This window comes from Saimiri boliviensis, chromosome 2, assembly GCF_048565385.1.
Source record: "Saimiri boliviensis isolate mSaiBol1 chromosome 2, mSaiBol1.pri, whole genome shotgun sequence".
NCBI classification, from domain to species: Eukaryota; Metazoa; Chordata; class Mammalia; order Primates; family Cebidae; genus Saimiri; species Saimiri boliviensis.
Window position 1 is genome coordinate 222,451,578 of NC_133450.1, and position 11,180 is coordinate 222,462,757.

General features: G+C 56.2%; 1 protein-coding gene across 5 annotated transcripts; it reads left to right on the forward strand.

Annotated features, from left to right (window-relative positions):
- NTMT1 (N-terminal Xaa-Pro-Lys N-methyltransferase 1) lies at positions 1 to 10,232 on the forward strand. Of its 5 annotated transcripts, none has more exons than XM_003940013.3 (4): positions 1 to 158; positions 7,290 to 7,505; positions 8,707 to 8,959; positions 9,841 to 10,232. In XM_003940013.3, the coding sequence occupies exons 2-4, from the start codon at positions 7,344 to 7,346 to the stop codon at positions 10,095 to 10,097; spliced, it is 672 nt and encodes a 223-aa protein (XP_003940062.1). In that variant the 5' UTR covers positions 1 to 158; positions 7,290 to 7,343; the 3' UTR covers positions 10,098 to 10,232. The 5 variants fall into 5 exon arrangements, with proteins under 5 accessions (XP_003940062.1, XP_010349034.1, XP_074251557.1 ...); XM_010350732.2 differs by having other exon boundaries at positions 8,707 to 8,874; XM_074395456.1 differs by lacking the exon at positions 1 to 158 and adding an exon at positions 175 to 361.
- Positions 10,233 to 11,180: the final 948 nt, after the last annotated feature.

Below are 11,180 nucleotides of genomic sequence, written 5' to 3' on the forward strand. Positions count from 1 at the left end.
CGGAAGTGACGTAAGCGGACAAAGGCAGCGCGCGCCGCGAGCTGTCGCATCTGGTCGTGGTGTGGCGGAGCTGCGGTTGGCTTGTGGGTTTTCGCCGCCGCCTTCCTCCATTCCTCTTCCGCATCCTCTTCTCTCGGTCCCGGGAGCCCCTGCCCGTAGTGAGTAGCGCAAGGCGATGCGACGGGGAGGCAGCCGCCGGGAGCGGGGAGGCCGCGACCCCAACTGCTTCGGCGCCCCGGGGGGCCCCCCCGGCTCGTCACGTGACCCGGCGCGAGCGCGCGAGCCGGCCCGGACCCCACGTGCGCGTCCCCAAGAGGTCCGCGGGCCGCACCTGGCAGACTACGGAGCGGTCCACGAGTCGGTACAGGAAGAAAGTCGACGCGCCCAGAGCCCTGGCAGGGCACTCCCCCCACCCCGATCCCCAGACGGCAGCAAATCCCTTTCTCTGAGCCTGTTTCTCCTCCGAGAAACGGATTTGGAGAGCGCCCATTTGGAGGATGGGTGGGAGGAATCGGTAGAATGCCCAGTTCAGAGCCTGGCACAGTTAAGTGCCCGTTGCATAGAAGTTGCTGTCGTATTTAACCTTGGGGTCCTGCTTCAGCGCCAGCCTGACACAGGTGCAGCTCGAATGACAGCTGTCGCCAAGAGCCCTTGCGGCCAAGGTCAGCCCGTCTGCGGGGAGGCTGCCATATCGAAATGCCCAGGCTTTGCTGCCCACCAACTGTGTGATCTCTCCCTCCAGACTTTGCTTTTTCCACTGTACTATAAGGGATTGCCACAGCTGGTGTCAGAGGCCTTGACAGCGGGGAGGGACAGTGTAACCGGTAATTGTGGTGTGTAGAATGATTGCCAGTGAGATGCGATGAGCCTCTGAGAGGAATCAGGGCTGGGATAAGGAGCCTGGATTCCCTCCTTAATTCTGTTCTCGGCTTCCTGTTTGTATGTTTAAAGACACATCACTTCCTTTAGTGTGCTGGTTTTACTCTCTGTAACATGGGGACTAGGGGGGGTTGGAAATATGCATGGAGTGGTTTGGTGGAGGCCGGAAGCCCTAGGATCACAAGGATAGCATCTAAAAAATCTTGGTGGGGGTTCTGTGCTTTCTGGCAGAGGAAGCTCTCCCCTCTCCTGCTGATTTGCAGAGTTGTTTGAGTGTGCTGAATTGGCCACGCAGCATACCAGTAATAATCCCTAGGATGTCCAGCAGTACAGTTTCTGTGGCATTCTAAAGCAGTTTTCGCATAGGTTCCTCACAGTGGGCAGGGTTGACAAGGATCTCATCTGACAGAGATTTCCAAGCTCAAGAGAGAATATGTGCCTGGCACTGTGCAAAGCAGTTTCAGCTTTTCATATGCACTTTTAATCACAGCCTTTCTGTAAAGTCCCATCTTACAGCTAACCTGAGGAATGGTGAGGTTTAATGTCTTATCTGAGCTTACACAGCCAGTGAGCAGAGCTGAGATTTAGCTCGGGTTCATCTGACTCCATCAGAGGCTTTGTTGGTTTTTAAACATATCCCCGATCTTGTCTTTTTCCTTCCCTTCGTCCCTTTCTTTCTTTTTCTCAGAGCGCTCTGCCATTGTGGCCGGCTGCTGTCCACAGAGATGCAAGGAGGATGGGCTCCGTCTACTAGGTTGTGGGAGGGTGCAGGTAACTTTCAGGCAGGCTTTTCCATAGAAATTTACATGAGGACGATGAGATGAGAATGACGCGGGTGACAGTTTCAGCACCCTTTTCTTCTGTGGGTCCTGGGAGCAGAGACGCAGTAGCTGGACGGCTGCCTGGGTCTGAACACCTTGGCAGGGAGGGGGCGGCAGCGGCCAGGTGACGGTGAAGGATGTAGGATCACATTTACAGGCTGAGCAGGCATCTACCAGGCATGAGGGGTTTCTCTTCCTCTCTCAGCTAACCCAGAGTGCACACCAAGCCAGGCTGTGCCCTGGCCCCCTCCCAGGCCGCACAGCCCCATGGCGTCTCACTGTGCTCCAGAGTGTAGCAGGACCTCCTGCGGTCTTCTCTGTTCTCTCTGACTCTTAGGAACCTCCTCCTGCCTCACTCCAATCCGGACACCAGGAGGCGGGATGTAGCCAGGACCTCAGAAATCACGTTTATTCATGAATCGGCTCTCAGGGCAGATGTCGAAGCAAGGCAGGCGATTTCCCGGCCTAGATGTGCCTCCCCTGGCGTGTTTCTAGAATGTGCGTGTCAGTGGCATTCTTGTAAATTTGATTATTCAGGGGACCTTGACATTTAAAGGAATCATGTTACAAGGCTTTTGGTAAAGCACAAAATTACATTGTCGGTAACAGCCTTCAGTATTTCCAGCTTTGAATGGCTGGACTTTCGTCTGTAGGATTTTCTCAGAAGTGAAAAATGGCTTTAGCTGCACAAAGCCCATTCTTTCATTATTCAGCAGCCAATTAGCAAATGCCCACCTGGTATTTGGGCTAATGGTGTACAAGGTAATGTCTCTGCCACCGGGAAGCTTGCATTCTGAGAGAGGAGGCAGACAGAGTACAGCCTGGTAAGTGTTTGGCCCCAGATTTATTCTGTTCATCTGCTCAGAAGTGAAACTCTCTGTGTTTCGTGGGAAGCTAGAGCAGCTGCGATGATAAATCTCAATGTTGCCACTGCTCTCTAGGAGCTCCCAGGCCAGGCGGGAGACAGGATTGAATACAGAACCTTCAGTTCGCCAGGACTGGTGGGCGGAGGGGAGGGAGACAGGGTTGCTGTGTCACCAGGCTCCAGTCTAAATGGATATTGTGCTAGCATGGTGGAGAAGAGAAGTATTTCTTTTTTTTTTTTTTTTTTGAGACGGAGTTTCGCTCTTGTTACCCAGGCTGGAGTGCAATGGCGCGATCTGGGCTCACCGCAACCTCCGCCTCCTGGGTTCAGGCAATTCTCCTGCCTCACCCTCCTGAGTAGCTGGGATTACAGGCACATGCCACCATGCCCAGCTAATTTTTTGTATTTTTAGTAGAGACAGCGTTTCACCATGTTGACCAGGATGGTCTCGATCTCTTGACATCGTGATTCACCCACCTCGGCCTCCCAAAGTGCTGGGATTACAGGCTTGAGCCACCACGCCCGGCCTGTATTTCATTTTTTAATCTTCGTCTTTAATTTTCTCAGCTACCAAGCGTTTTTGTTTTTTGAGACAGGTTCTCGCTCTGTTATCCAGGCTGGACTCAAACTCCTGAACTCAAGCAGTCTTCCCACCTCAGCCTCCCACAGTGCTCAGGTTATAGGCATGAGCCACTGCACCCAGCAGGAGAGTAGTTCTGAATGCCATCCTCTCTGGGTGACTGATGGAGGGCTGTGACGTGGTTGCTACAGTGCCTACTGGCAGAGGGGCAGGCAGCGCACTTGACCTGAGTCCTTACCGCATCAGACCATAGCCACGTAAGCCGCCAAACCCAGCTACATAGTGACATTCAGGTTGGTGGCCCTTTTTCCTGTCGCCCACCCTGGCACATCTAGCAGTCTTTAGGATTGGCAGTTCTGGTGGAAACAAGAATTCATTCTTCTGTTTTTTTTCGATACAATGTTTCACTCTTTCCCAGGCTGGAATGTGGAGGCACAATCATGGCTCACTGCAGCCTCCACCTCCCAGGCTCAAGTGATCCTCCCACCTCAGCCTCCCTAGCAGCTGGGAGGCACTGGAATTTGTGTGTTTTTGGTAGAGACAGGGTTTCTAAGCCGCGGGCTGCCTTCTCCTTCCAGCAGCATTGTTCGCAGTGCTGGGGCACCAGTGCGGGAGCTTTGTGGTCAGCTTGAGGAAAGGGTGTATGTGGAATATTTAGAACCAAAGTCCTTCCCAGCCTGCTGCCCCAGAGGGCTCCCTGATAGGGGCAGGGATTGCAGCCTTTCTTCATTATGGCCCAAACTCTTGTGCGTGAACAGGGAAGTGAGGGGTCAGTCTGTGAGCTACACATTCTTCTCTTCAAGAATCTGAAGAGGGAAGCCAGACACAGTGGCGTACACCTGTAATCTCAGCTACTCAGGAGGCTGAGCAAGGAGGATGGCTTGAGTCCAGGAGTTTGAGGCCAGCCCAGGCCGCATAGCGAGACCCCATCTCAAAAAACTCCAGAATCTGAAGAGAGATTTAAGTGGCTTCTCTTTGGGCACAGCCAAAGGGTTCTAAGGGTGAGAAGACCCAATCACAGATGTAAGAAGAGCTGAAACCTGGTAGGGCACACGGTCTCATCAGCTCTCTTCTGGTACCTCAGAAAGCTGGTGTGTGGCTTCGTGAAGAAAGCTCAGATCTGCTGAAGGAGCCAGGCATGGGGATGGAGAGGGGGCCCTGGCCCGTTTGTTCTCACAGCCACAGCGGGCCTTTCCCTGGTGCCCCCACTGGCTGGCTGGGTCTCCGGAAAAGGCTGACCAGTTACGGAAGCAGAAGTGCGTCCATTAGAGAGATTCTTGAGCTGGCTGGGCGGATGGGCCTGCTGCTTCTGGAAAGTTCCTTCTCTTTTTTGGGGGGTTGGAGAGGGGTGGGGGTGAGAGACAGAGTCTGGCCCTGTTGCCCAGGCTGGAGTACAGTGGTGTGATCTCGAACTTCCACCTCCTGGGTTCAAACAATTCTCCTGCCTCAACCTCCTGAGTAGCTGGGATTACTGGCACCCACCACCATGCCTGGCTAATTTTTGTATATTTAGTAGAGATGGGGATTCACTATGTTGGCCAGGCAGGTCTCAAACTCCTGACCTTGTAATTCTCCCACCTCGTCCTCCCAAAGTGCTGGGATTACAGGTGTGAGCCTTCATGCCCGGCCAGAAAGTTCCTTCTCTTTCAGGACAGGTTCCGAATACACCATTGCGCTGAGGGCTAACAAGAAATGCGGCCAATTCAAGTTTTTGGCCCGCACCCGCCAGTAATCCCAACACCTTGGGAGGCCAAGGCGGGTAGGTCACTTGCAGCCAGGTGTTTGAGGCCAGCCTGGGCAACATGGCAAAACTCCATCTCTTCAGAAAATAAAAAATCAGCCAGGTGTGGCTGTGTGTGCCTGTAGTCCCAGCTACCCTGGAGGCTGAGATGGGAGGATCACCTGAGCCATATTGTAGTCTGGGTGACAGAGCGAGACCCTTTCTCAAAGAAAAAAAAAGAAGAAAATTCTCCAGCTTTGCTTTGTGTTTTCGTTCCCTTCTCTTGGGTCGTGGTCTGTGAGCCGCTTCCCGAAGGCCTCGTGCTCCTCAGGGCGTTGTCCCGTGTTCCTCTGCCTCCTTCTCTTGAAGCCCCTGAAGCATCCCTGGTCTTAGGGTTTTCAGCTTTTCGTTGTGTTTGAGGACCGCACAGAGTTCGGCATGTGGACTCTCCCGTGTGGACCCTGTAGCTCCAGGGGTCAGGCAGACAGTCTTGGACCTCCGATTTGTCAGCTGTGGCGATAGGCGTTTGCTAGAAACCCCCTGCTCTCCTGAGGTGCGGAGGCAGCGTGTGCAGGGCGGTGAGCTCCAGCTCCCAGGCGGCCGCGGGTCTTCCGCAGAGGGTATTTCCCCTTTACCGTGGGTTGATCAGGATGGAGCAGCAGCTGCTGCTGGAATTCCTACCTACCACTCCTGCTCTTTGTCCTGTGTCAACTGGCACGGCCACTGCCATCCCCACTCTGCCTCCCTTCAGATCAGGCCCCGGCACCGTGGGAAACACATCAGCTGAGAGTTGGTGCCCGGCGTGCCCTCGGACTGCCGTCATCCAGGCCCCGTCTGCTCTTCCGAGCTCCTTCCACGCTGCCCTCCCCCTTCCACTCTCTGCCCTCTGATGGCCCACGCTGTCACGGCCACTCCCTCATGCCCCACCCCTCCAGCACTCCCCATCCTTTGATGCCCGGCTGGCTGCCTCCTCCAGGGTGCTGCCCCGTCTGCTGTTCGGGAAGGATTCCTCTGCCCTTTGACTTTCCTCTGCACTTGATGGCTCCGTGAGAATCCTTCTATTTCTGCTCTGTATTTTCCTTCCCTTTTTTCCTTGTCTGTCCTTCTGGACTGGAGCTCTCAGGGGGTCTTGGCAAGCCTCAACGCCACTGGAATAGCACCTAAGCGTGGCGCGTCTTGGTGACAGCACTGTGCCTGGGGGAAGCCTCTGGCAGGCTGGCCACCCGTGGAGCCTGGAGCTGTCATCCTGTCCTGAAAGGCAAGGTGGGCCTGGGCTCTGCTGCCAGGACCCAGCCGAGGCTTTCTACGTCCCTCCTTCTGCCATGGCAGCAGCCTCCTCGTCCCCTGCCGTCCCCACCGCTGCCAGCACAGGCTTCAGACGCACCCATCTTCCTGGGCCACTCTGCTGAGCCTCAGGGTGGTTCGAGCTCGTCGCCCTGTTCGGTGCAGTTGAAGTTGCTAGAGTTGAGCTGTGAGACCAGGAGCTTGCGGCGCGAGGGCTGACCGTCCTTCCCTCCGGGAGCCGTGCCGTTCCTGCGCCTGCTTTGCCTACTCTTGCCCGTCCACCGGCTTCAGCTTCCACATCACCTCCTCATGGAGGCCTTCCCTGCTCCCCACACCCGTGTCCACTTCCTCCCGGTGGGCTCTGCTGGCCTCCCGGCAGGTGTGGTTATATTTGTAATGTTGTTTTCTGCCTGGCTGTCTGCCTGGTTCACGGCCCGGCACCTGGCAGACTCCCCACTCCTCGCCAACGGAGGACTGGACCCCACGGCAAGTTGTTGCTGTGCTGGGAGCCGGAAGAAGGCAGGCGTGGGAACGTCCCCGGCCCTCCCAGGGTCACTGGTGCTCTCTGCTTTGTGGTCATCTTTACTGATCAGGGTTTTCTTTGCCCAGAAGCCACTGAGTCAGGTGCCATATAGAGCATGTCAAGAACTCGAAGCCAGGCCAGGCACAGTGGCTCACACCTGTAATCCCAGCACTCTGGGAGGCCAAGGTGGGAGAATCTCTTGAGGCCAGGAGTTCAACACCAACCTTTGTAATGTAGTGAGACCCTTTCTCTATAAAAAACATTAGCCAGGCATGGTGGCACACAACTGTAGTCCCAGCCGCTCCGGAGGGTGAGGTGGGAGAGTCACTTGAGCTCTGGAGTTGGAGGCTGCATTGAGCTATGATCATGCCACTGCACTCCAGAAAAAATGAAAATATTAAAAGAACTTGAAGCCAGGACTTGGGGTGGGTACTCTGTGTGCAAAACACAGAAGATACTGTTATCCAAGGGGTCGAAGCAGATTCGGGGATCCTGGACTTCCCCTGCACTGGGCAGGATGTGGGACTCGTGAAGCTGGTGTGAGCCTGGCCCTCTGCCCCGGGGGCCTTTCTGCCAGGTCCCTGGACCGGCTGACTCACACCCTCTTCCTTACCCAGGAGAGTCGCAGTTGCTGATCGTGGTGCTTGAGTGGAGCCGTGGTTGGTGACAGCATGACGAGTGAGGTGATAGAAGACGAGGAACAGTTCTATTCCAAGGCCAAGATGTACTGGAAGCAAATCCCGCCCACGGTGGACGGCATGCTTGGGGGGTATGGCCGCATCTCCAGCATCGACATCAACAGCTCCCGGAAGTTTCTGCAGAGGTTTTTGAGGGTAGGCAGGTCTGGCGTGCTCTCCAGGAGAGGCTGTGGCTCTGGTGGCACTGCCGTCTGTGTGGGATGCCACCTTTCACATGTAACACTGCAGGGCCATTGGCTATCTCTTGGTACCTACCCCAAGGTCTTGAGGAGCTGGGCTGGGTGGGCACACTGGAGTCTCTTCTAGATGGTGGACTTAGCCTCAAGGTTACCGGACAGGAGTCGGTTGTTAGGCAGAATTGAGGTGCCCGAATTGGGCAAACTTCTCTGCACCTGTTGGGTTTTGCCAGGGAGGAAAGCCCTGCTCTCCTGCCATGTCCACAGGTGCTTGGGCTGAGGGTGTTGGCCATTCTGGACGAAGACTCCTAGTTAAATGCCATGGTTTCCACCCTCCCCTCCACCCCCAGGCTTTTCTGTACCAGGCTGGGACCCCCAGGCCCGGAGCCTCCCACCTCCTTGTCTCACGGCTGGCACTGGAGGCTCTGTTCGCCACCTGCTCCACCCAGTGCCTCCCCCTCCATGTTCCTTCCCCGCACCCTGGTTTACCAGTTGCCCCGCCTCCATTTTCCCTGCTCTGCCCTGCCCTGCTGTCATTTACCTGGAGACTCAGGAGAGATTCATACACCTGTTCAAGTTATCACCTTCAAGTGGAAATGAGCCTTCATTTTAGACATATGTGGCCCAGGGCTGGGGCAGTGGCTCACTCCTGTAATCCCAGCACTTTGGGAAGTCAATGTGGGAGGATTGCTTGAGCCCAGGAGTTTGAGACCAGCCTGGACAACAGAGTGAGGCCCCGTCTCTACAGAAAACCCACCCCCCAAAAAAAGAAAGAGCTGGGCATGGTGGCACATGCCTGTAGCCCCAGCTCCTCGGGAGGCTGAGGTGGGAGGATGGCTGGAGCCCAGGACTCCAAGGCTGCCGTGAGCCATGATCGCCTCACTGCACTCCAGCCTGGACGACAGAATGAGATCCCGTCTCTCCAGAAAGTTTCAAAGATGAAGGAAGGTGTGGCCCAGCAGTGTCGCCTTCATGCTCGTCGTCTCAAATCAGGACTTGGTGCAAGCTGGCAGCCAGCACAGACCCCCACCAGTGCTCGGCTTGTGCAGAGTCCTGACTTGAGTCTAAGCCCCGGGGCTCCTGAGGAAGGGCCCTGTGTGCAGTGACAGGGTCCCTCTGGGTTACGTCCCTCTGATAGGTTATGTGCCTCCGCTTTTTAGGAAGGCCCGAACAAGACAGGAACTTCCTGCGCCCTGGACTGCGGAGCCGGCATTGGGCGGATCACCAAGCGGCTGCTCCTGCCGCTGTTCAGAGAGGTGGATATGGTCGACGTCACGGAAGACTTCCTGGTTCGAGCCAAGACTTACCTGGGGGAGGAGGGCAAGAGGGTGAGGAACTACTTCTGTTGTGGGCTCCAGGACTTCACCCCGGAGCCCGACTCTTACGACGTGATCTGGATCCAGTGGGTGATAGGTGAGGGTCCCGCCGCCCTTCCCTGCCCACCTGTACGTCTCCTGCCCCTCGGGTTCCCCAGAAGGTGTCAGGGACCGGGGCTCGGTGCTTCTGCAGCAAGTGGGCCAGTGAGGATTCCCCAGCCCCCCCACGCCCATGCCCACACGTGCCTCCCAGCACCAAGGAGACTCGGCCTGGAAGGTAGATTTCCTTTCCTCCAGCTTTTGCTTCATCCCTTTGCACGCAGTTTTTTGTTGAAAAAGTTTTAATGGCCAGTAACTTACACTGCGTTCAGAGAAGTGCAGGTGTTTCCTAAGGGTTTTATTTTTAGTAAGACGAAAAGTTTAAGCTTCGGTATCTAGCCCTGTACCCTCTTAGCCTAACGGCACACCTCGAGTGCTGTGCCCTGGGTTGCTGACCGGAGGCAGGCCACTCCTGAGGCGGCAGCACAGGCCTACTGTGGACACCCTAGGTCTGGCCTTGTATTTTGTGACCTCGGAGGCCTCTGTGGGGACTTCCCAGGGTGGAGAAGGTCATCTGTCTGGGAGCTCCTGCAATGCCAAACTCTACCCCGGGTTCACTCCTCTGATTGAAGCCTGGCTGGGGGCTGGGAGCTGGGGGTGGGTCATGGCGTGTAGGTATCAGGCAGGGCTCGGAAGTCACCCCGGCAAGTTAAGTTCTGGCTTGCTGTGTCTTTAGGGAGATGACCTCTGAATCAGTTTCCTCTTCTGTGGAATGGGGTTTAGTAAATCTGTCGGGACTGCTGAGAGCCAGCGAGGCCATGAGTGCACATAAAATGCTGGGTACCAGCGAAGGGCTGAGTGGGGCTGGGAGCTACATCCCGTCCAGTGGGCGACGTACGCTTGCATCGTGCCCGGTAACCTCGCCTCTGCCCTCCCCAGGCCACCTCACTGATCAGCACCTGGCTGAGTTCCTGCGGCGCTGCAAGGCCAGCCTCCGCCCCAACGGTATCATCGTCATCAAAGACAACATGGCCCAGGAGGGCGTGATCCTGGATGACGTGGACAGCAGCGTGTGCCGGGACCTGGACGTGGTCCGCAGGATCGTCTACAGCGCAGGCCTCAGCCTTCTGGCCGAGGAAAGGCAGGAGAACCTCCCTGACGAGATCTACCACGTCTATAGCTTTGCCCTGAGATGAGCTGGGGCTGGCAGGAGAAACTGAGGAACCACAGCTCGGGTGGGGGGAGCTGGCAGCTGGGCAAGATTCGGGCGCCATGCTGGTGGTTCATGAGTGTCAAGGCGCCACTAAATACAGCCGTCTGCCGTCCACTCATTATGCAGGCTTTTCTTCAGAAGGCAAGGTGGGACCTGGTGGGGAGGCTGAGGCAGGAGCCCAGGCCCTGCTGCCCTGTGAGATGGGGTTGGGTGGTAGGGGCTCCAGGTCTCCCAATGGGGGAATACGGTGGTCACACCAGTAGCCGATTTCCCGGGCCCCCAGCCTGGCCTTCCAGCCATGGGCCTGGCTGCCTGAAGAGGAAGGGAACAACCCCCAGCTTGGTTGCTGGGGACTTGAAGAAATGTGGTCTTTACCTAGGGGGAAGGACAGAGCTGGGCTGGTGGAACCCATGGGTGCTGCCCGATGGTGATGTGGTTGGGGTGCTCACATGGCAAGTCCTACTTGGCAGTGGAGACCTGGGGCCTTTAGAGCGTTACCGCAGCCTGCAGCAAGGGAAGATGCCCATAGCCTCACTCTTCTCTGGACTTGAGGCTGCTCCTTGGCAGGCATTTAAAGTAAAAAATAAAATGAGGCCTGGGCACAGGGGCTCACACCTGTAATCCCAGCACTTGGGGAGGCCAAGGTGGGCAGATCACCTGAGGTCAAGAGTTTGAGACCCGCCAGGCTAACGGGGTGAAACTCATCTACTAAAATACAAAAATTAGCCAGGCGTGGTGGCGGACACCTATAATGCCAGCTACTTGGGAGAGTGAGGCAGGAGGCAGGAGAATCACTTAAACCTGGGAGGCAGAGGTTGCAGTGAGCTGAGATCGCGCCATCGCACTCCAGCCTGGGCAACAGAGACTCTGTCTCAGAAAAAATAAAAATAAAATGGGCCCCCCGCAGTGTGGGGCCCTGGCCAGTCTAGAGTGGTGCTTCTTTGCAGGGACTTGAAAACGAACCCCAAACACAGCTTCTCCTCTTCCCTCCCCTTCCTTACCCGCTGCTGTGGGAGCCTTTATCCTGAACTGTGGAGGGCGGGGCAGAAACGTTACACGAGGACTG

Coding starts and splice junctions, on each gene's coding strand:
- NTMT1 (XM_003940013.3), top strand. CDS start 7,344: ATGACGAGTGAGGTGATAGAAGACGAGGAACAGTTCTATTCCAAGGCC. Junction 7,506..8,706: donor TTCTGCAGAGGTTTTTGAGG/GTAGGCAGGTCT, acceptor TCCGCTTTTTAG/GAAGGCCCGAACAAGACAGG. Junction 8,960..9,840: donor CTGGATCCAGTGGGTGATAG/GTGAGGGTCCCG, acceptor TGCCCTCCCCAG/GCCACCTCACTGATCAGCAC.